Raw genomic sequence first — 22,155 nt, forward strand, 5'->3', positions numbered from 1 at the left:
ATCATTGTTAGTTCATGTTAGTTCATCATAGTGCATTAACAAAAGTTAACAAATACAACTTTTGATGTATTAGTATCTGTTGAAATTGACATTAACTATTTATAAATGCTGTAAACGTATTGTTAATTGTTAGTTCATGTTACAATGTTATTTACTAATGGAACCCAAATGTTTTCTGCTCTTAAGAGAAAGAGTTTGAAGGATCATGTGATGTGTATCAACTCATTTCTCTCTTTGAATAAATGCATTATAACCTCTTTATTAGCACAGATGTGTGATTTGCCCAATAGAGATAGATCATTTCTCTAGAGTCTTTAGTTGCTGTGAAATTCTGCTGCATTGCCAAATGGTCCATGGATGTCTCTCTGAAGGTTTCATATTCACCAAGTGATCCAAAAACGGTGCGTTAAAGTAGATTACAGTTATTTGAGATGATTTTATTCTCAATTTAGAGAGAGTTGTACTCTTTAAAAATGATGCAACGAGAGATTTGATTGACCTCACCCATGAATGCAACTAACTGGGTTACCTCAGTCCAAATGGCTTGTGTCCTCTGTGCAAACTTTTTGTTTTGTTTTGTTTTGTTTTAATAAACGTAGGTGGAGTTTTGTGCTAAAGGGGCAAAATGAGGGAGGGCATAGCAGAGAAGCCGCAACAGATGCGGCATGTATACCATGAAAAGGTGCATCTACACAGACTTTTTAATGTACAGTGGGGACATGACTGTATTTACACTGGAATCACAGTCGTGGGGAACGTTCAAATGTTTGAAAGATTGCTGATTCTCATGCAAAGTGCGCTGACTGTAATGAGACTGAAGGGGCATTGGCAGAAATATAATGCATTTTGTAAAGATTGTAATCAGATATTAATTCAGTCTTAAATAAACCATTCTAAGCACAAAAAAGTAATCATGAATTGGCCCATAGACTATCATGCAATACATGCATTTTCTAGTGCATAAAGTCTAGGCTACATTGAATAGTATAAGATGATTATTGATATGTTGATACTGATATACCAGTATTTATATACTGTATTTTGTATTATTTTGAAATGAAAAGGGCATGATTCAGTTTTCTTTTATTCCAAATATGCTTGTTTTGTGTGATTTGATGATTGATTAACTTTTTTATACATTGATGAAATTTAGTGTAAAGGTATTCAATGGAAAGGAGGAGGCGAGAACCGGCTTTTCAATATAAATAATAGTTTAATAGTAAACATAAAAGAAAACACAAACACACACATGACGGACATGTCCGTAAACGATCTCTCTCTCCCGCACGACACCCTTCAGTCGACCTTTATACCTCAAGGGCTTGATTAGCCTCATACGGGACCGGGTGCGTAGGATCACGACCCAGCCCCGCCCTCCACCCTGCCACACTTAGGAATTAATAAACAAAATGAGGTTGACAAAAAAATGTAAGCGCAGCGTAGTTTTAGCGGGAAGACTAGGAGCTGTACATCATCACACCATTAGCGAGGTAATTCCTAGCCAATCACATGTAAGCCGTTGCTTTATAAGTCTACTCACAATCTATCACATTGCTGTTTCAGTGTGCTAACACGGAAACCTCCACCACCCCACCACCACATGTTGAGTCCCGTCCTGCACGGGGGTAGGCTCCTCGCCCCTGTCTCCTATCTCCGGCAGGATATTACGGTTCCAAGTACAACTTCTTGGACCGCCAGACGGGTCCTACGCAAAAAAGAGAGACATTCCATTTCTGTTTTATATTCATCAAATAAATGTCATCTTAAATTTCACTCAAGTCTGCGAGTCTTCCTGATAGACCTGATAATAAGCATTATTACAAAAATAAATACCTCTGAAAATACCCTTTTTCAAAGGGTGTCAATGGCAATCACAAACAAATGTGAAAATGTATTCTGGGATGTAGTAAAACAACAGTTTATTATTTTTATTATTATTTTTTTATTATGTGGTTTAAAGAAAACACACTGACTATACTGTTGAGGCTTTCCTATAAGCCTTTAAGCAAGGGTGGTAGAGATGTTCTTTATGCTCCGAAAAAAGGGTACAATCCAATGGTAAGAACCGCATTCTCCCACCACCTGTACTTGATCATTGCTCTCATCTTATGCACCAGTTCCCCAGCACCACACTCACCACCTGTGTACATTGCCCTCTAGTGGCTAGTTCTATTCTGGCTCCCACATAAACTTCATGAGAGTAACACCATTTATAATGCAGTGAAGACAGCTTCAGTGATTAGGGGACATTTGTTGCCTTAAGGGGGGTTGGGAGGAATGTGGCTGCACACCCTGCTCTGTAGTTACACCACTGTTCAAACAAGTTTAATGTGTGTTCAGTAAAATTTCTCTTTTTGTGGGCAGTAATGGCAGAAATGTTCATAGCTTTCTGTAGTCAAGACTTTAAAGTAGGGTAAAATGGGGCTGAAGACGGATAGTTCACCCAAAAAGTGAAAATTCTCTAATCATTTACTCGCCCTCATGCCATCTCAGATGTGTATGACTTTCTTTCTTCTGCAGAACACTAACAAAGATTTTTAGAAGATGTTTTCAGCTCTTTAAGTCTATACAATGCAAGTGAATGGGTACCAATATTATGAAGCTCCAAAAAGCACATAATGGCAGCTTAAAACTTTATTAGTAGTGCCTGAGCATTCATGTCAAGACTAAAGCTCAAAACACTGAGGCCTGAAAACAAAATAATACAGACGTTATACTGCTTACAGAACCATATTAATCCAATCACCTATCATAATTTTTGTAGAGTAAATAGACATCACAAATACGTCCAGAGACACTGTCTAAGCTGCCACATAAACCTTTTGTTAAAGTTTTCAGAATCCATTTCAACAGATCCATTCAGTTTTCATTTTCAGTCTGCCAATCCCCATTCAGCCATACCAATCCCTGGCTTTTATTTCCTACTACAGAGACTCTCAAATCACCTCTCAGCTCAACCCTCTATTTGTTGATGACAAAAACCTCCCTGTGTCTAGACATTGGTTTCAAAATAATCGAAAAATGATGGGGTCTCAGGATCACGTGAGAATCTGCCGGACCGAACTTCAGGCAAGTGTCACTGAGAGAAAACGCTTGCAGGTCCCCAACCCTCTTGATGGAAGTGAGAGTAATCAGGTGGGCCATCTTCAAGGAAACAATGGCTGCGTGCCCATTACACACTCATCCCATCCCAACTTGGAGGTGTCTGTGGTGACCACGACGCATCAGGACACTCCTGCCTGCAAAAATATGAGGTCTGTCCAAGGGCTGAGTAAGAGGCAGCAGAATGGCGTGACACTCACTTGCCTGAAGTTCGGACCGGCAGATTCTCACGTGATCTTGAGACCCCGGCCAGCAATTTGCCCAAGGTTCCCACGACCCCCTTCAGAGATCAGGTTGTGAGCCTGCAAGCGCTGCCTCTGGAGGAGGTAGACCCAACGCTGTCATTGCTGTGTCCGGTGTGTGCTTTACTCAGCTACTTGGATCGCATGCAGAGCTTTAGACGCTCAGAGCAGCTCTTTGTCTGCTTCGGCAAACAGAGGCTTGCCCACTGCATCATGGATGCCATCGCTCTGGCATACCAGGCCCAGGCCGTGCCCGCCCCTTTGGGAATATGAGCATCCTCGTGGGAACTGGCCCATGGCACCTCTCTAGCAGACATCTGCAGAGCATCGGGCTGGGCTACACCCAATACCTTTGCAAAATTTTACAATCTCCGGGTTGAGCCGGTTTCATCCCGTGATTTGTTAGGTACAAATATGTACCCAATAATCATTTTTATTTGGATGGCGCTTTTCACAACACACATTGTTTCAAAGCAGCTTTACAGGAAATCGTGCATTTACAAAAAATGTATATATATACTATCTATAAAGTCTTACAGTGATCATTGTGTAGTTTGATTAAATATGATTGTAAAATGTTGTGACAGGGCGGAGGGCGTGGCCAGCTCATCATTCTACATACTCGGTCCCTTATCAGGCTAATCAAGCCTGCGAGAGGAATAAAGGCAGAATGCGGATGGTGGTGCATGTGGCAAGGAACACAAAACTCCATAAGATGTTGGTTAATGGAGAAAAATAACCTTGGGAGAAACCAGACTCATTGTGGGGGGGTCAGTTCCCCTCTGGCTAAACAACATGAATATAATGCCAGTATTAGTTATTTGTGTGCAGTGTAAGTCATGGTTTTAAATTTGTAAATTAAGTAAGCGACCCAGTGAACAAGTGGTCCAGTGTTTTAAAAATAAAAATAAAATAATTTTTTATGAACTTTAAGATTAATGACAAATATCTTTGAAGTCCATCCTGGATTAACTGCAGAAGTTCACATAGATGCATTGTCCTTTGTTAATTGGCTGATGAAGGCTTTTGCTGGCAATTAAATGATAGTCTGTGTATTCCAGTATAAGAGTGTGGTCCATCAATAGACAAATATGATGCAGGCAGAGATCAGGGAGGTGCATCGATCTGTTTTCTTGACCCCTCTCCTTACTACTGCTGTTTGCCTTCTGTGGACATTCTTCTTGCCTCAATACACAGAAGAGGTCCAAAACTCTCTTTGGATCTTGGAGAGCCCAAACAGTTCTAGACCTCAGTTTCAGGAAACTGGGAACTGGATCAGTTTGAGATCCCTAAAGGAAGAGGACAGGACCATGAAAATGAGGACAGAGCACTTAAGAAATCATGGTATAAGAAGCTTTGTGTTGCAGGAATGATAGCAGGGGACAATTCTGTCATTTAAAAATTTAAAAGTGTTTAAATTTGTAAATGATAAAATAATTGATCCGTTCACAGTTTAATGAGCAGAGAAAACATTATACAGTATTTGACAGAATGTTGTTTAGGAAATTGTAATTGATGAAAATAATGTCTAATTAATGTAAATTATTATCATGTGATTCATTTATACCATATAAGAAGCAGGTTGTCTATTTCTTCTTTCCACCCAAAGACATGCTCTCTGTTTTCTTCTTCTGTGCCTGAAGGCAAAACATCACATTAACACAAGGTACAAAACAATAAAGTCAAAAAGAGGTTTCCATTCTGTACATATTATGATTGTTCTAAAAATTGTCATGATTGTTGCTAACAGCAGAGGTTAAAACATTATTCTCACAGAGATTACTCTCAACGCTTCTCTTATTCAAAGACTGAGTTGGCAATTCAATTTTAGGCTTTGTCCACTCTGATTGTTTTTGCCTCATTCACACTTTTTCCTTCAAAAGACAAAAAAAAAAGGCTCTCCATTACTGCATACTAGGACTCATTACCGCTGACATTGCATCATCAATCTGCTTTAGCTCTTCATAATGATCACGAGAGTCCCTCAAAGGCTGTACCATGATTTCCTCGATCTGAGGAAAGAGCTGAACACAGACAGTTGTCTTGACATTAGAATTACATATTCCAATTTAAAATTCCAATTCATAAATCAGTCTGTGAATACACACCTTCATGACTGTCTCAAACATTGGGATGAGGACAAATTTAATGAAGCCAATCTGTGCCGTTGGTTTGGTGACTTTGTCACGGTCCATAAACGGAGCAACAGGAAGACCTTCTGACTTCTCTCGATCGCTCTGCCAAATCAACCCAAAAAGCAGTCAAGATTATCATATATATAATTTAGTGCTCACAGTCAATTAAAATATTGAATCGCAATTAATCACATGATTTTTCATAGATAACCGTGATTATATATAAACTTTTTTCCTGTCAATTCCTTTCCAACCAAACACCACAGTATAATGACAGAAATGCACTAAAATAGCACCAATGCAAGTTATATTAAACATTTCCTAAAGTGTAAGTGGGAGGTTGACTAATTGATAGATCTTGTCCTCATAGGCTGCATATTCATTGCAATTAGCATTAAATCTTTTAAACCCTCATCCTCAGCAATACTAATTGTGGCTTTCCACTTTAATATAGCAATCGTGAAGCTGCATTTATGGTATGATTATGATTAATGGCGCTTCAAACTCCAGTACTTTTAATTGAGTACAGTTTTTGTCTACTCTACCCAACTCTGTTAAAAACTCAGAACTGAATGAAATCTCAAAATCTAATGTCAAATTTTGTCATTAATCAGGTTGTAAAATTTTTTTTTATTAATCACATGTTTTAACATGATAATTTTTACAGCTCTAATATCATAAATATTCACCCTTATGTCATTCGTAACCTGAATAAATATATTTTTTACTTGAATGTGAAGTACTATAATCCACACAACTTGTGCACTTTGCTCCAAGTCTTCTGAAGCCATACAATAGCTTTGCATGTAGAACAGACCGAACCTTAAGCTGCCATTCACTGAAAATCTTCTCTTTACGCCGCAGCTTCAAAGCTCAATTATGCGATATGAATATGCGCATGTTTAAATTGTGCAAGACACACAAGAACCAATGACATTAGTCACAAATGATGTCAAACCTGTCAAGACAAGTCTTAACATCCTATTCTTGAATATACACAAACGTGCATGTTAGTGGAGAGGACAATATTATCAATGAATAACAACTTAAAATTCTGTCTTTTTTCAATCAAATCTTTTGTATGGATTTAGAAGACTTTAAGTACAGCGCACAAGTCATATGGGCTACTTTTATGACACTTTTTTTCATTTCTGGAGCTTTGCAACCTCTGGTCACAATTCACTCTTATCGTGTGGTAAAGAGCAGCATCAACATTCTGCTAAACTTCTCCTTTTGTGTTCTACAGAAGAATTTTCTGCATATGTATTTGGAACAGCATGAGGGTGAGTAAATTATGACATAATTTTCCTTTTTCAATTTCAATTATCCCTGTAACACATTCATTTTCAAAGCACTTGCATGAAATTAATCATTTCACTCTGGAGATACCTGCATAAAGTACTCTTCCAGAAGACAGTCCACCCATGGCTCTGCCACATCAGTAGGTCTGACCTCATTGGAGATGTCACAACACTTGATCATGACCATCTTGAGCTGCAAAAACAAAGAAATATGTATATCATACTGTAAAAAGCCAGCATGTATTTGAAGCAATTTACTGTAATACTGTCATTGTTGTTGAACCAGAGGAAAAAGCAGGGAAACACATACACATTTGACATGCTCCTCATTGGTAAAATCAAAGTTGTCCACTTTCTGTTTGAAGGAGTTCAGTATCTCTCCATGTCTGGCCATATCCGTCGCCAGAATCAGAGTAATGATTGCCTACAGCAGACACAAAAATATTTTCAGGCTTGTTTTAGATCTTGTTTCATACAAGCTACTTTACAAAATATTTCCCAGTTCACAGTATATGAGATATGGTTTACACACCAAAGTTTAATAGGGTACGAGGGATCTTCAAATCCCCAACCAGAAGTATGAACAATAGTTATAGTGATACAGTCACCACTAATAACAATGAAACTTGCTTCACACAAACATCAGGTGGATGAGTGGTGGATGAGAGGTACCTGTCGTATCTGTTTGAAAGATTCAGGATCTATGTTGGCAAATATGTTGCACTCGGGCATAGAAAGGATCTGGAAGGCCACAGCACAATGGTGGTTCTCCAGTGGAGAGATGTCATTATAACGCACTGCCAAGTCAGTGCGAGCATTAATCTGGTATCTGAGTATAGAATGACAGGGGGCATAAGACCCTTCTCAGATACAGTGCTTAGTATCTCATGGTACAAACAATGTTTTAAACAGGAGATGTCTATTAATACATACAATACAATGGTCCCCAAAAGTATTTGGACACAAATGTACATGTATTTCATTGCATTAGATTATAAAATATAAAAACAAACGACGCTAGACCTAACTTCACATTTTTGCAATTATGTTTATGAAAATTACCCAAGTACATTTTTAATGCATGTACAGTATGTTCCACTGAATCTGAGAACTTTCCCATAAATGCCACTTGGTTTGATATTTTGCTATCTAAAGCATTGTGATAAAATGTGATCAAACATTAAGTGTTGTAAGTGGTTCTGATCTCTGGAAAGAGCGATATGTCAGTGTCATACGTGTTGTTGTATCCCGGGTGGTCCAAGTCATGACACACTGCTGTAGTCATCAGAATACACATGTCAGTCCTAGTCAGCCTCTCCTAAAGAACAAAAACAAGTTACATGCTTATCTGGCATGTATGAATCTCTACCACATTTAACAATAAATATGTCACATCACCTGAAGGTTACACAGATGTAGCATTCCATACATCATCTGGCTTACACAGAAGCAATGGCGGAAGTTGTGGAAAGGGTTGTCGCGGTAATTTTCTTGAATTCCCAGCTATTAATTAGCAACAACACAATAGAATAGGATTGAAATACTTCAGAGATTTTCAGAAATCCAATATCTTTTACAGATCAAGTATTTTCAAGAGAAAGATCATCTTACCAGCCATCTTTTGAGAGTTATAGGGTTTATGTTGAACTCCTTAACCAGTCCAAGGTCATGATACATATACTCCAAACAGCTCAGCATCTGTAAACAACAGTAATTCAGTATACAAACAATCAGTATCTTACTGATAAATTCTTTGTAACTGTACACAATCTGGTCATCAATAATATTTAAAATTAAATAAATAAAAATCAAAACAATGTAGTATGTCAAAACATATCTGGTAACAGTTTACAACAAGGTTCCATTTGTTTACATTAGTGAATGCATTAGGTTTCATGAACTAGCATTTAAACAATTTAATATTACAGTATTTATCAAAGAAATTATTATTGTTATTTAATTGTTCATTGCTAGTTTATAGTCTATTAACTAATGTTAACAAATCCAACTTTTAATAAAAACATTATTAGTATATGTAGAAATTAACATAACCAAATATTACTAAATGCTGAAAACTTATTGATCATTGTTAGTTCATGATAACTAATGTAGTTTACTAATGTTAACACATGTAACCGTACTGTACTAAGATGACAAACCTCATTGTGTTCCCAATGCCATACATCAAAGGTGGGCTTTTTCAGAGCCTCTATAGTTTCCTGAGAAAGTGTGTACTGCATGTAGACATAAGAGAATGTGAAAATACAGTTTTACATAATGGTTTAATATGGCCTTGTTTATATAAAACAAAAGGAATACTAGTAAGGTCTTCTATTTGTACCTTTGGATAGCTTGGGACATCTCGCCTGGGAGAGAGTTTCTTTCCATCATCGGTAAAGTTATATTTGCAGTTGCAGGTCACTCTATTTATAAAATAAATGCCAGCATAACCCATTAAAACAGGACATAAATACATTGTCAAAATGATTAAACAGAACACAATAATCAAATCAAATGAAAGCACGTTACTAATGGCATTACTGTGCATGTATGAGGCAAAAAAGAAAGCAAAGCAGAAAAGAAAGAAAGAAAAGAAAAAAATAGCAAAGCAAAAGAAAACAGAGCAAAACAAAACTAAGATAAGCTTAACAAAACTAAACAAAAAACAAAGCAAAGAGCAACGCAAAAGAAGTCTAAATTAAAGTGAACTTTAGTAAACTACAGTAAACTAAACTAAACACATTAAAGCAAAGAGCAAAGCAAAAGAAGACTACACTAAAGTAAACTAAAATAAACTACAGTAAACTAAACTAAACTAAAACACATTAAAGCAAAGAGCAAAGCAAAAGAAGACTACACTAAAGTAAACTAAAGTAAACTACAGTAAACTAAACTAAACACATTAAAGCAAAGAGCAAAGCAAAAGAAGGCTACACTAAAGTAAACTAAAGTAAACTAAAGTAAACTACAGTAAACTAAACTAAACTAAAACACATTAAAGCAAAGAGCAAAGCAAAAGAAGACTACACTAAAGTAAACTAAAGTAAACTACAGTAAACTAAACTAAACTAAAACACATTAAAGCAAAGAGCAAAGCAAAAGAAGACTACACTAAAGTAAACTAAAGTAAACTACAGTAAACTACAGTAAACTAAACTAAACTAAAACACATTAAAGCAAAGAGCAAAGCAAAAGAAGACTACACTAAAGTAAACTAAAGTAAACTACAGTAAACTAAACTAAAACACATTAAAGCAAAGAGCAAAGCAAAAGAAGACTACACTAAAGTAAACTAAAGTAAACTACAGTAAACTAAACTAAACTAAACTAAAACACATTAAAGCAAAGAGCAAAGCAAAAGAAGACTACACTAAAGTAAACTAAAGTAAACTACAGTAAACTAAACTAAACTAAAACACATTAAAGCAAAGAGCAAAGCAAAAGAAGACTACACTAAAGTAAACTAAAGTAAACTACAGTAAACTAAACTAAACACATTAAAGCAAAGAGCAAAGCAAAAGAAGACTACACTAAAGTAAACTAAAGTAACTACAGTAAACTGCAGTAAACTACAGTAAACTAAACTAAACTAAAACACATTAAAGCAAAGAGCAAAGCAAAAGAAGACTACACTAAAGTAAACTAAAGTAAACTACAGTAAACTAAACTAAACTAAAACACATTAAAGCAAAGAGCAAAGCAAAAGAAGACTACACTAAAGTAAACTAAAGTAAACTACAGTAAACTAAACTAAACTAAAACACATTAAAGCAAAGAGCAAAGCAAAAGAAGACTACACTAAAGTAAACTAAAGTAAACTACAGTAAACTAAACTAAAACACATTAAAGCAAAGAGCAAAGCAAAAGAAGACTACACTAAAGTAAACTAAAGTAAACTACAGTAAACTGCAGTAAACTACAGTAAACTAAACTAAACTAAAACACATTAAAGCAAAGAGCAAAGCAAAAGAAGACTACACTAAAGTAAACTAAAGTAAACTACAGTAAACTAAACTAAACTAAAACACATTAAAGCAAAGAGCAAAGCAAAAGAAGACTACACTAAAGTAAACTAAAGTAAACTACAGTAAACTAAACTAAACTAAACTAAAACACATTAAAGCAAAGAGCAAAGCAAAAGACTACACTAAAGTAAACTAAAGTAAACTAAAATAAACTACAGTAAACTAAACTAAACTAAAACACATTAAAGCAAAGAGCAAAGCAAAAGAAGGCTACACTAAAGTAAACTAAAGTAAACTACAGTAAACTAAACTAAACTAAAACACATTAAAGCAAAGAGCAAAGCAAAAGAAGACTACACTAAAGTAAACTAAAGTAAACTACAGTAAACTAAACTAAAACACATTAAAGCAAAGAGCAAAGCAAAAGAAGACTACACTAAAGTAAACTAAAGTAAACTACAGTAAACTAAACTAAACTAAAACACATTAAAGCAAAGAGCAAAGCAAAAGAAGACTACACTAAAGTAAACTAAAGTAAACTACAGTAAACTAAACTAAACTAAAACACATTAAAGCAAAGAGCAAAGCAAAAGAAGACTACACTAAAGTAAACTAAAGTAAACTACAGTAAACTAAACTAAACTAAAACACATTAAAGCAAAGAGCAAAGCAAAAGAAGACTACACTAAAGTAAACTAAAGTAAACTACAGTAAACTAAACTAAACTAAAACACATTAAAGCAAAGAGCAAAGCAAAAGAAGACTACACTAAAGTAAACTAAAGTAAACTAAACTAAACACATTAAAGCAAAGAGCAAAGCAAAAGAAGTCTAAATTAAAGTGAACTAAAGTAAACTACAGTAAACTAAACTAAACACATTAAAGCAAAGAGCAAAGCAAAAGAAGACTACACTAAAGTAAACTAAAGTAAACTACAGTAAACTAAACTAAACTAAAACACATTAAAGCAAAGAGCAAAGCAAAAGAAGACTACACTAAAGTAAACTACAGTAAACTAAACTAAACTAAAACACATTAAAGCAAAGAGCAAAGCAAAAGAAGTCTAAATTAAAGTGAACTAAAGTAAACTACAGTAAACTAAACTAAACACATTAAAGCAAAGAGCAAAGCAAAAGAAGACTACACTAAAGTAAACTACAGTAAACTACAGTAAACTAAACTAAAACACATTAAAGCAAAGAGCAAAGCAAAAGAAGACTACACTAAAGTAAACTAAAGTAAACTACAGTAAACTAAACTAAACTAAAACACATTAAAGCAAAGAGCAAAGCAAAAGAAGACTACACTGTAAAACAGCTCAAGGATGGGGCAAGGAGGAGGCGAGAACCGGCTTTTCAACATAAATAATATTTTAATGAAAAACTTAACAGTACACATAAACAAACACACATGGCGGACATGTCCGCTAACGATCTCTCTCTCGCACAGCCCTCTGCTGTCGGCCTTTAAACCTCAGGGACAGATAATTAGCCTAATACGGGACCGGGCGCGCAGGATCACGACCCGGCCCCGCCCTCCACCCTGCCACATTCCTCCCCCGTTCTCTCAGGCTGGGGAGCCCCCGGCCTGACGTACATCCCCCTCTTTCCCTGGGGGAAGGGCGCGCCTTCCGCGCTGTCTGCCGGCAGGTCATCCCCATCTACCTGGACGAGGGAGGGGACAAGGGGAGGGAAACAGAACTAATTAAAATGGGGGGGGGTACTTCCTGTAAGAGTGTAGTACCCCCCCAAAACTATAAATTTTAAGAGAGGTAAAGGCCAACGCAGAGCGACAGTGAGAGAGAGAGAGGAGAGAGAGAGATGAGAAAAAAAAAAACTCTTACTCGCCAGTTCTCCGATACGCCGCAGCTTGTTCCTCGGCCACTCCTCCACCCTTTGTCGGACGACAGCCGCGCCTCTCCGGGCGGATCCGCGGCAGTCCTCCAGCCCCTGGCGGACGGAACACCCCGCCGCGTTCCCGGGGACTAGAAGGGGTCTCCCCCGCCCCTGGCAGCGGTTCTCCCGCTCCAGGCGGTCGGCAGTGAGCCCCTCCCCGCTCGCGGTCGGCGGTCTCCAACCCCGCCGCGTTTCAGCGGCCGGTAGGCGACTCCTCCGCCCCTGGCAGCGGTTCTCTCGCTCCAGGCGGTCGGCTAGGAGCCCCTCCTCCCTCGCGGTCGGCGGCCATCGTCCTCGCTCAGGCGGCTGGGCTCCTTGTCCCCCGGCAGATGGCCGCGGCTGCTCCGTTAGAGTGGACGGTAGTGGCGAGAACTCTACTGCGGCGTATCCCTCCTCCCTCCCGGGCTTTCGGCACCAGTGTAAAACAGCTCAAGGATGGGGCAAGGAGGAGGCGAGAACCGGCTTTTCAACATAAATAATATTTTAATGAAAAACTTAACAGTACACATAAACAAACACACATGGCGGACATGTCCGCTAACGATCTCTCTCTCTCGCACAGCCCTCTGCTGTCGGCCTTTAAACCTCAGGGACAGATAATTAGCCTAATACGGGACCGGGCGCGCAGGATCACGACCCGGCCCCGCCCTCCACCCTGCCACATACACTAAAGTAAACTAAAGTAAACTACAGTAAACTAAACTAAACTAAAACACATTAAAGCAAAGAGCAAAGCAAAAGAAGACTACACTAAAGTAAACTAAAGTAAACTACAGTAAACTAAACTAAACTAAAACACATTAAAGCAAAGAGCAAAGCAAAAGAAGTCTAAATTAAAGTGAACTAAAGTAAACTACAGTAAACTAAACTAAACACATTAAAGCAAAGAGCAAAGCAAAAGAAGACTACACTAAAGTAAACTAAAGTAAACTACAGTAAACTACAGTAAACTAAACTAAAACACATTAAAGCAAAGAGCAAAGCAAAAGAAGACTACACTAAAGTAAACTAAAGTAAACTACAGTAAACTAAACTAAACTAAAACACATTAAAGCAAAGAGCAAAGCAAAAGAAGTCTAAATTAAAGTGAACTAAAGTAAACTACAGTAAACTAAACTAAACTAAAACACATTAAAGCAAAGAGCAAAGCAAAAGAAGTCTAAATTAAAGTGAACTAAAGTAAACTACAGTAAACTAAACTAAACACATTAAAGCAAAGAGCAAAGCAAAAGAAGACTACACTAAAGTAAACTAAAGTAAACTACAGTAAACTAAACTAAACACATTAAAGCAAAGAGCAAAGCAAAAGAAGACTACACTAAAGTAAACTAAAGTAAACTACAGTAAACTAAACTAAACTAAAACACATTAAAGCAAAGAGCAAAGCAAAAGAAGTCTAAATTAAAGTGAACTAAAGTAAACTACAGTAAACTAAGCTAAACTAAAACACATTAAAGCAAAGAGCAAAGCAAAAGAAGTCTAAATTAAAGTGAACTAAAGTAAACTACAGTAAACTAAACTAAACACATTAAAGCAAAGAGCAAAGCAAAAGAAGACTACACTAAAGTAAACTAAAGTAAACTAAAGTAAACTACAGTAAACTACAGTAAACTAAACTAAACTAAAACACATTAAAGCAAAGAGCAAAGCAAAAGAAGACTACACTAAAGTAAACTAAAGTAAACTACAGTAAACTAAACTAAACTAAAACACATTAAAGCAAAGAGCAAAGCAAAAGAAGACTACACTAAAGTAAACTAAAAGTAAACTAAACTAAAAACACATTAAAGCAAAGAGCAAAGCAAAAGAAGGCTACACTAAAGTAAACTACAGTAAACTAAACTAAACTAAAACACATTAAAGCAAAGAGCAAAGCAAAAGAAGACTACACTAAAGTAAACTAAAGTAAACTACAGTAAACTAAACTAAACTAAAACACATTAAAGCAAAGAGCAAAGCAAAAGAAGTCTAAATTAAAGTGAACTAAAGTAAACTACAGTAAACTAAACTAAACTAAAACACATTAAAGCAAAGAGCAAAGCAAAAGAAGTCTAAATTAAAGTGAACTAAAGTAAACTACAGTAAACTAAGCTAAACACATTAAAGCAAAGAGCAAAGCAAAAGAAGACTACACTAAAGTAAACTAAAGTAAACTACAGTAAACTAAACTAAACTAAAACACATTAAAGCAAAGAGCAAAGCAAAAGAAGTCTAAATTAAAGTGAACTAAAGTAAACTACAGTAAACTAAACTAAACTAAAACACATTAAAGCAAAGAGCAAAGCAAAAGATGTCTAAATTAAAGTGAACTAAAGTAAACTACAGTAAACTAAACTAAACACATTAAAGCAAAGAGCAAAGCAAAAGAAGACTACACTAAAGTAAACTAAAGTAAACTAAAGTAAACTACAGTAAACTACAGTAAACTAAACTAAACTAAAACACATTAAAGCAAAGAGCAAAGCAAAAGAAGACTACACTAAAGTAAACTAAAGTAAACTACAGTAAACTAAACTAAACTAAAACACATTAAAGCAAAGAGCAAAGCAAAAGAAGACTACACTAAAGTAAACTAAAGTAAACTAAACTAAAACACATTAAAGCAAAGAGCAAAGCAAAAGAAGGCTACACTAAAGTAAACTAAAGTAAACTACAGTAAACTAAACTAAACTAAAACACATTAAAGCAAAGAGCAAAGCAAAAGAAGACTACACTAAAGTAAACTAAAATAATGTAAAGTAAACTAAACTAAACTAAAAACAAATGCAAAGCAAAGAGCAAAGCGAAGGAAGAGTAAACTAAACTAAACTAAACTAAACTAAATTAAACTAAACTAAACTACAAAGCAGAGCAAAGAGCAAAGTGAAAGAAGAGTAAACTAAACTAAACTAAATTAAACTAAACTAAACTACAAAGCAAAGCAAAGCAAAGAGCAATGTGAAAGAAGAGTAAATTAAACTAAACTAAACTACAAAGCAAAGCAAAGAGCAAAGTGAAAGAAGAGTAAATTAAACTAAACTAAACTACAAAGCAAAGCAAAGAGCAAAGTGAAAGAAGAGTAAACTAAACTAAACTAAACTAAACTAAAAAACAAAGCAAAGCAAAGAGCAAAGTGAAAAAAGACTAAACTTGTTGTGTATTTTGTTGGTTCATGTATTTCATGTCTTTTATTTTGAAAGTTTATTTCCTGTTTCATGTCATGTGTCCCTTGTTATGTGGTTCCAGTTCCCTCCATGTTCATGTGTCTTGTTTTCATTGGTTTATTATTTAATTATCTTGTCATCAGTTCTGTCTGTTCTGTCGGTTAACTCGTTCTCCCACGTCTATGTATTTAAGCCCTCACGTTTACCATTGTCTTGTCAAGTATTGTGTGTGTTTGGTAATGTGTTCATGTCAAGCCATGTTTATGTTGGATATCACTTATGTAAATAAATTCCCAAGGGGAAGACACCGCGGAGACCACACCCCGCCCAGATGGGGGGGTGGGGGGTTGGGGGTTTTATTTTGAGTGGAAATACATCACATGGTCTTGCCGAGCTTTGTTGGAAGCATGTCGTGTGGAGAAGTCACGTGGTAGGTCCTACCCAACGGGGGAGGATTTTCTACAAACATGGTGACTAGGGCAGAGGGGCCTCTGCCCAAGGAAGATGCAGTTTACCAACACGGGAACGATTTAGCAGAAGATATATGTCGCATGGGGTTGCCTACGGGGAACCAACATGCGTACCACCTATCTCAGTACAGGGGTTAGTAGCATATGTACTGAGCCGGGGCTAGGAGGAAGTCATCCAGGGAACACATTTTGTGAACATTACTGGAAGTCAACAGCACACGTCTTCAGCTCAGTGGAGGTGAAAGATGCTATACGCAAGCCATACACCCGGCCAACTGTCCTGGACTTACCTGTTTGTTCCTGCCAAGACATGGGACGAAACCGGCTCAACCCGGAGATAGAACCTCGCAAATGTGTTGGGTGTTGCCCAGCAGAGGTTTCTGCATCCAACTGGATGAGCCTGCTCTCCGATGCTGCGCTCGAGAGCTCATCACCTTTGCGGGCCCCGAACAAGAGGTCGAACTCGCCCTGAGATGAGCCGGCGGTCTCATTCGGAAGCCCGATTGGGGCAAATGAGCGTGCTGGGGAATGGGAAGTCCGTGGGGATTTACCTGGCAGAGGTAGTCCCATTGAGGTCCCCAGATCGCCCCCATTACTAGCAGCACTGGCCTCAAACTCGTAGGTAGGAGGACCGAGGCAGGAAGCCGCTGGGGTGGCTTGCTTGCTTATGAAGGCAAGCCGCAACCGCAACGTTGCCATGGTCATGTTCTCACAGTGAGAACATGACCCATCCACGAACGATGTCTCCATGTGGGTGGTGCCCAGGCACAAAAGACAGCGATCGTGGCCAACAGAAGGCTAGAGATATCGACCGCAACTATGAATAACACACTTGCGGAAAGGCATCTTTAAAATGACGGGTCTTTTAAAAGACATTTCCATGTCTGCTGCTCTTTTAGAATATACTCTTTTAGGATTTATACTCTTTTAGAATATACTCTTTTAGTTTGTTCTGCTGAAGCACCCAAGGGCGATCTCTGCAGTGCACCAGTGCAGAGAGAGGAGAAGCCACTGTAATGCGCCATCAGAATCCATTAGAAGTGAATGGAAGCCGTGGGAATTCAGCTCAATGAATAGCGACTGATCGGCTCTGAAGAGGAAAATCTGAATGAGCGGTTCGCACGCCAGCTCCTTTATACCCGTATGTTCCAGGGAGTGGCATGGAAATACCACTCGCAAATTCCCATTGGCCTTTTAACAAAGATCAGAGGTGTCTCGGGCTCCCAAGTGTGACCCCTAGTGTCACTTCATCGACACAACGTCGAGTGAGTGACAGATAGGGAACTTAAGTAAACTAAATTAAACTAAACTAAAAACAGAGCAAAGCAAAAAAGACTATAAATTAAACTAAACTAAAAACAGAGCAAAGCAAAAAAGACTATAAATTAAACTAAACTAAAAACAGAGCAAAGCAAAAAAGACTGTAAACTAAACTAAAACAGAGCAAAGCAAAAGAAGACTAAACTAAATTAAAATAAAGTAAACTAAACGTAACTAAACTAAAAACAAAGCAAAGCGCTAAGCAAAAGAAGACTAAACTAATGTAAACTAAACTAAAAACAAAGTAAAGCATTAGAATACTATAAACTAAAGTAAACTAAAAACAGAACAAAGCAAAAGAAGACGATAAACTAAACGAAACTAAACTAAACGAAACAAAAAAACGGAGCAAAGCATAAGACTAAACAAAACTAAACTAGACTATTATTGAAGATTTTGTTCAATACTATAATAATAATAAATAATCTAAAATAAAAAAGTGAATACAATAAAACAAATATTAAAGCAAAACAAAACAAAAAATTAGAAAGGATCAGTGTTCATACCTCACTCCTCCTCTAGAGGTCATCTCATCTCTTAGTTTCCTCAGATCATTCTTACACCTCTCAATCTCTACCACTTTCAGCCCCTCCACTGTTTCATTACAAAGATTCAGACTATTAGCTCACAAAAACATCAAGTAGCAGTCAGAATGTGCATCATATAATATCTACACTTACATTCCACTCTCTTCTCCAACATGGCCAGTCTATTGGTCACCTCCAACTTCAGCTCATTTATCCTGAAGGCCCTGAAACACAGATCACATTCATTAACATGCACACACTGATCTAAATCAAAGCATTTGTAAATACAAGAAATGCTCATTCATTGTGACAGGATATGACACAATCTCACCTGCTGAATTGTTCAGCCACTTGTGACAGAACATTCTGGAACATGTCTTCCTTCTCTTTTGAGAGAATAAAAGGTGTTTATTGATATGATACAATGCATACCTATGATCCATTGCTGTATTTTCTATCTCTACAAACCTTTTTACTTGGCTCATTATAATGATAATCCTTTACATTTTTCTTTCAAAAAAGATTTTTGAGTACCATATAAGCAGTCCATATGACTTGTGTGCTATTGCAAGTCTTCTGAAACAAATGATAGCTTTGCGTTTATGATGCTTTTATGAAGACCTTTTGTACACGAAAATCTTTTTTGTTCAACGGAAGAAAATCAATTGGGTTTGGAACGGCATGGAGTGAGTGAACAATTCCTTTCTGTTAGTAAAATTAGTTAAGAACAAACTCTTTTCATACCTCCTCCCTGGCTTGCGCAATGGGGAACGACCTTATACAAGTTGCTAGAAAAAATGACAAAGAAGGTATGTATTTACTGCTTCTGATTTATTCATTAATAATAACAACAATAGTAAACTGCTATGTTTTTTTTGTTGTCATTGTAATTATGTAAAAAAACCTTACTTACTTTGGAGTGTTTGTAGGCATGGCAGGGTCGATAGATATCAGTGCTCCTTCCACGTCAACCAAAAGTATAGCAGTGTTTCTAGATATAAGAGCACAATAAATTGGGTGTCATTTGGGGAAACAAATCCTTAAAATCAGATTAATAAGTGTAATTTTACATATGAGAAGATGCTGACCTGGCAACATTGGATGATGAACAAAGAAGCTCTTTGATGTCACATGGGCTACAGTGTCGACTGAAAATGACCTAAAACCATCAGAAGTAAACATTAAGAAATGTCTAACAATCAAATTTGTGCACCTTCAAAAATGAAGAGCAAGTTATCCCTAGAGACTAACCTTACATGGAAACACCAGTGAAGTGATTACTTAAGCACAATACTGGGTTTAAGTGGAAAGATGTGAATTTTCCCTTTGCAGGTGTCACAGGGACTTGTTTGTCAAAGGCACCTGTCACCCACAATGGCTCTCAGTGTATTTTTAACTCAAGTAATGATCCTTGAAAAGGTACACGTTGACCTTTATGAAGTGAAGTGACATGAAGAGATTTTGAGTGGATGTATGAAACCGGTTCTCCTCAAGTTCTCACTGGTGTCCTAGCAGAGTAACCACATTAACTATAGACATGTTTCACTGCATTTAACAACCTCAAAGTGTCAGTATATCTGACAATACTTTTCAACTTCAAAAAGTTTCAACTGTCCTTCTTTAAAATAAATGTAGCTTGGTTTGATATACAGTATTGTTTTCTGATGCTATGACATTCATTCAAAAGTTTTTAAGTGTCTTAAAGGGACAGTTCACCCAAAAAATGAAAATTCTCTCATCATTTACTGACATCATGCCATCCCAGATGTGTGTGACTTTCTTTCTTCTGCTGAAAACAAAGAAAGCTTATTAGAAGAATATCTCATCTATGTAGATCCATACAATGCAAGTGAATGGTGACCAGAACTTTGAATCACCATAAAGAACATAAAAGCAGCATAAAAGTAATCCAACCGACTCCAGTGGTTAAATTCATTTCTTCAGAATTGAAATTATAGATATGGGTGACAAACATATCATAATTAAGTCCTTTTTTACTATACATTTTCATCCATGCCCAGTAAGTGGCGATATGCATGAAGAATGTGAATTTGTAAAGAAAGAATGTGAAAGTGAAGATTTATCCTAAAAAAGGACTTACATATTGATCTGTTTCACACCCACACATATCATCGCTTCTGAAGAGATGGATTAAACCACCAGAGTCGTATGGATTATGTTTATGCTGACTTTATGTAATTTTTAGACCTTCAAAGTTCGGTTCACCATTCACTTGCATTATATGGACCTACAGAGCTGAAATATTCTGGTAAAAATCTTTATTTGTGTTTCTGCAGAAGAAAGAAAGTCACACACATATGAGATGGCACAAGAGTGAGTAAATGATGAGAGAATTTTTATTTTTTAGTGAACTTTCCCTTGAAGTGTCCAGATACATAGAATGCTTGTTGTATTGTTACAACATCACCTAAAGTTCCTATTATCTGTGGTTTAAGATTCTTAACCAAACAGCCTTTTAGGTTTGAAATTGTGAGACTCACCCTTTGAACCTTTCCATCCACATCCAGATAAATAGTTTTAGGGGCATAAGATGATGAGCTTGACCCCATGATTATGGTTATCCTACTGTCCTCAATCTATTGCTACCACCTTTTTTGGACCAGTGAAGAACACTAAAAGAGGACAAAAAGTATATTAACTCATTATCAATCATCTTTCAATTCAGTCTTCTCCTTCAATTCTCCTTCAATACAGCGGAGTCCATTTACATTTTTATTTCCCATTTAAACCTGGAAATGAACTAAAGTTTTAGAATTTAGAAAAAATGAAAACAGAGATGTTAAGAGAAAAAAAAGGATAAAATGTGTTTTAGATACTGCACTATATGTAAAACTGACCATGTTAATTAGATATTCTTGCTTCCATTTAAGCACACAAGATAATCTTTGGAAGATTCAGAAATCATAATGTGGACCATCAGGCTTTACACAAGCTTGTGCAACTTGAGTGCATACTGTCATTGAAGCAAAAGAGAGACATACCAAATACTACAACATTCATTTAATCTATTGACTAAATTTGTCATGCTCATAATCTAAATTTCTAACTATATGTTTCATATTAAAACGCTTGTATAATTTGCTTTCTGAAGTTACATATAGGACAAACCAGGTGATATGCAAGAGCTGACTGCATTACATGTAAGCTACATAGTGTGCACATGACATGAATCCAATGGATCTTGATATCCACTTGGTGCTAAAATAATTTTTTAGAGCAAAAATTGATATTGACAGCACATAAATAAAAGCTGTTGACGTACCTGAGAATGTGCCATTCAATCTCTAAATTCACTCAGAGATGCTGATGGAGATGCTGGATGCAGGAAGATTCATCAGGACTTTCAGTGCTGCTCTTTAAGTACTGTTGGCCATCCAGTGTTGCCAAGGAACGGTTACAGCTGACTGTTTACTGATGCCATCTACTGCTTATCCATTACAACACTGTTCCTTGTCATGACACTTGGAATAGCTATCCTAACATACACACATAAATATAAATAAAATGGTAAGGACATATGTACAATTATTATACAATCCTCCCAATGTTTGATCATTGATGAATCTGCTGGGGGTCATATTTGATGTGTGTTGTATTTATAATGTATTAAAATACAGATCAAAGAATAATTTGAGTGATATATTGTTTGTAGATGAATAGTGAGATGCTGTACTAAACTGAAATCTGACAACAGACCATTAGTGCATTGCACATATCGGTCTATACAATACAATATTTAGTATGAACACCATTAAATCATGACATCTTTATCTTTTATATTAAAGATGGTGGGATTTCCTATCAAAAAGACACATTATAAAAACACACTAAGAAAAGTGTATCTAACCAAAGAGTACTGTGTGTGAACAAGTAAACTACAGGCTTGACACAGTGTTAAGAAGGCACGTGACTATAAGGCTGATATAAATCACATATAACACATATACAATAGATTTCAAAAGTCGAGACCACCAGTGAAAAATCAAATCAAATCACTTTGTCACACTACCATGTACACAAGTGCAAAAGTAGGT

The 22,155-nt window shown here is 36.6% G+C and overlaps 1 protein-coding gene across 1 annotated transcript; it reads right to left on the bottom strand.

The window, feature by feature from the left end:
- Window positions 1–1,285: 1,285 nt before the first annotated feature.
- LOC127639969 (high affinity cGMP-specific 3',5'-cyclic phosphodiesterase 9A-like) lies at window positions 1,286–21,452 on the bottom strand. Its single transcript, XM_052122334.1, has 20 exons — window positions 21,384–21,452; window positions 20,602–20,733; window positions 19,189–19,259; window positions 19,014–19,091; window positions 18,845–18,888; window positions 18,432–18,486; window positions 18,254–18,324; window positions 18,080–18,167; window positions 9,122–9,203; window positions 8,940–9,014; window positions 8,392–8,478; window positions 8,179–8,283; window positions 8,016–8,098; window positions 7,453–7,609; window positions 7,091–7,204; window positions 6,869–6,973; window positions 5,453–5,581; window positions 5,273–5,368; window positions 4,912–4,981; window positions 1,286–4,633 (listed from the first exon to the last, which is right to left on the bottom strand). Exons 2-19 carry the CDS (start codon window positions 20,668–20,670, stop codon window positions 4,931–4,933), a joined length of 1,560 nt encoding a protein of 519 aa, XP_051978294.1. The 5' UTR covers window positions 20,671–20,733; window positions 21,384–21,452; the 3' UTR covers window positions 1,286–4,633; window positions 4,912–4,930.
- Between the last annotated feature and the right edge of the window lie 703 nt (window positions 21,453–22,155).

Source organism: Xyrauchen texanus, chromosome 4 (genome assembly GCF_025860055.1).
Source record: "Xyrauchen texanus isolate HMW12.3.18 chromosome 4, RBS_HiC_50CHRs, whole genome shotgun sequence".
Lineage (NCBI taxonomy): Eukaryota > Metazoa > Chordata > Actinopteri > Cypriniformes > Catostomidae > Xyrauchen > Xyrauchen texanus.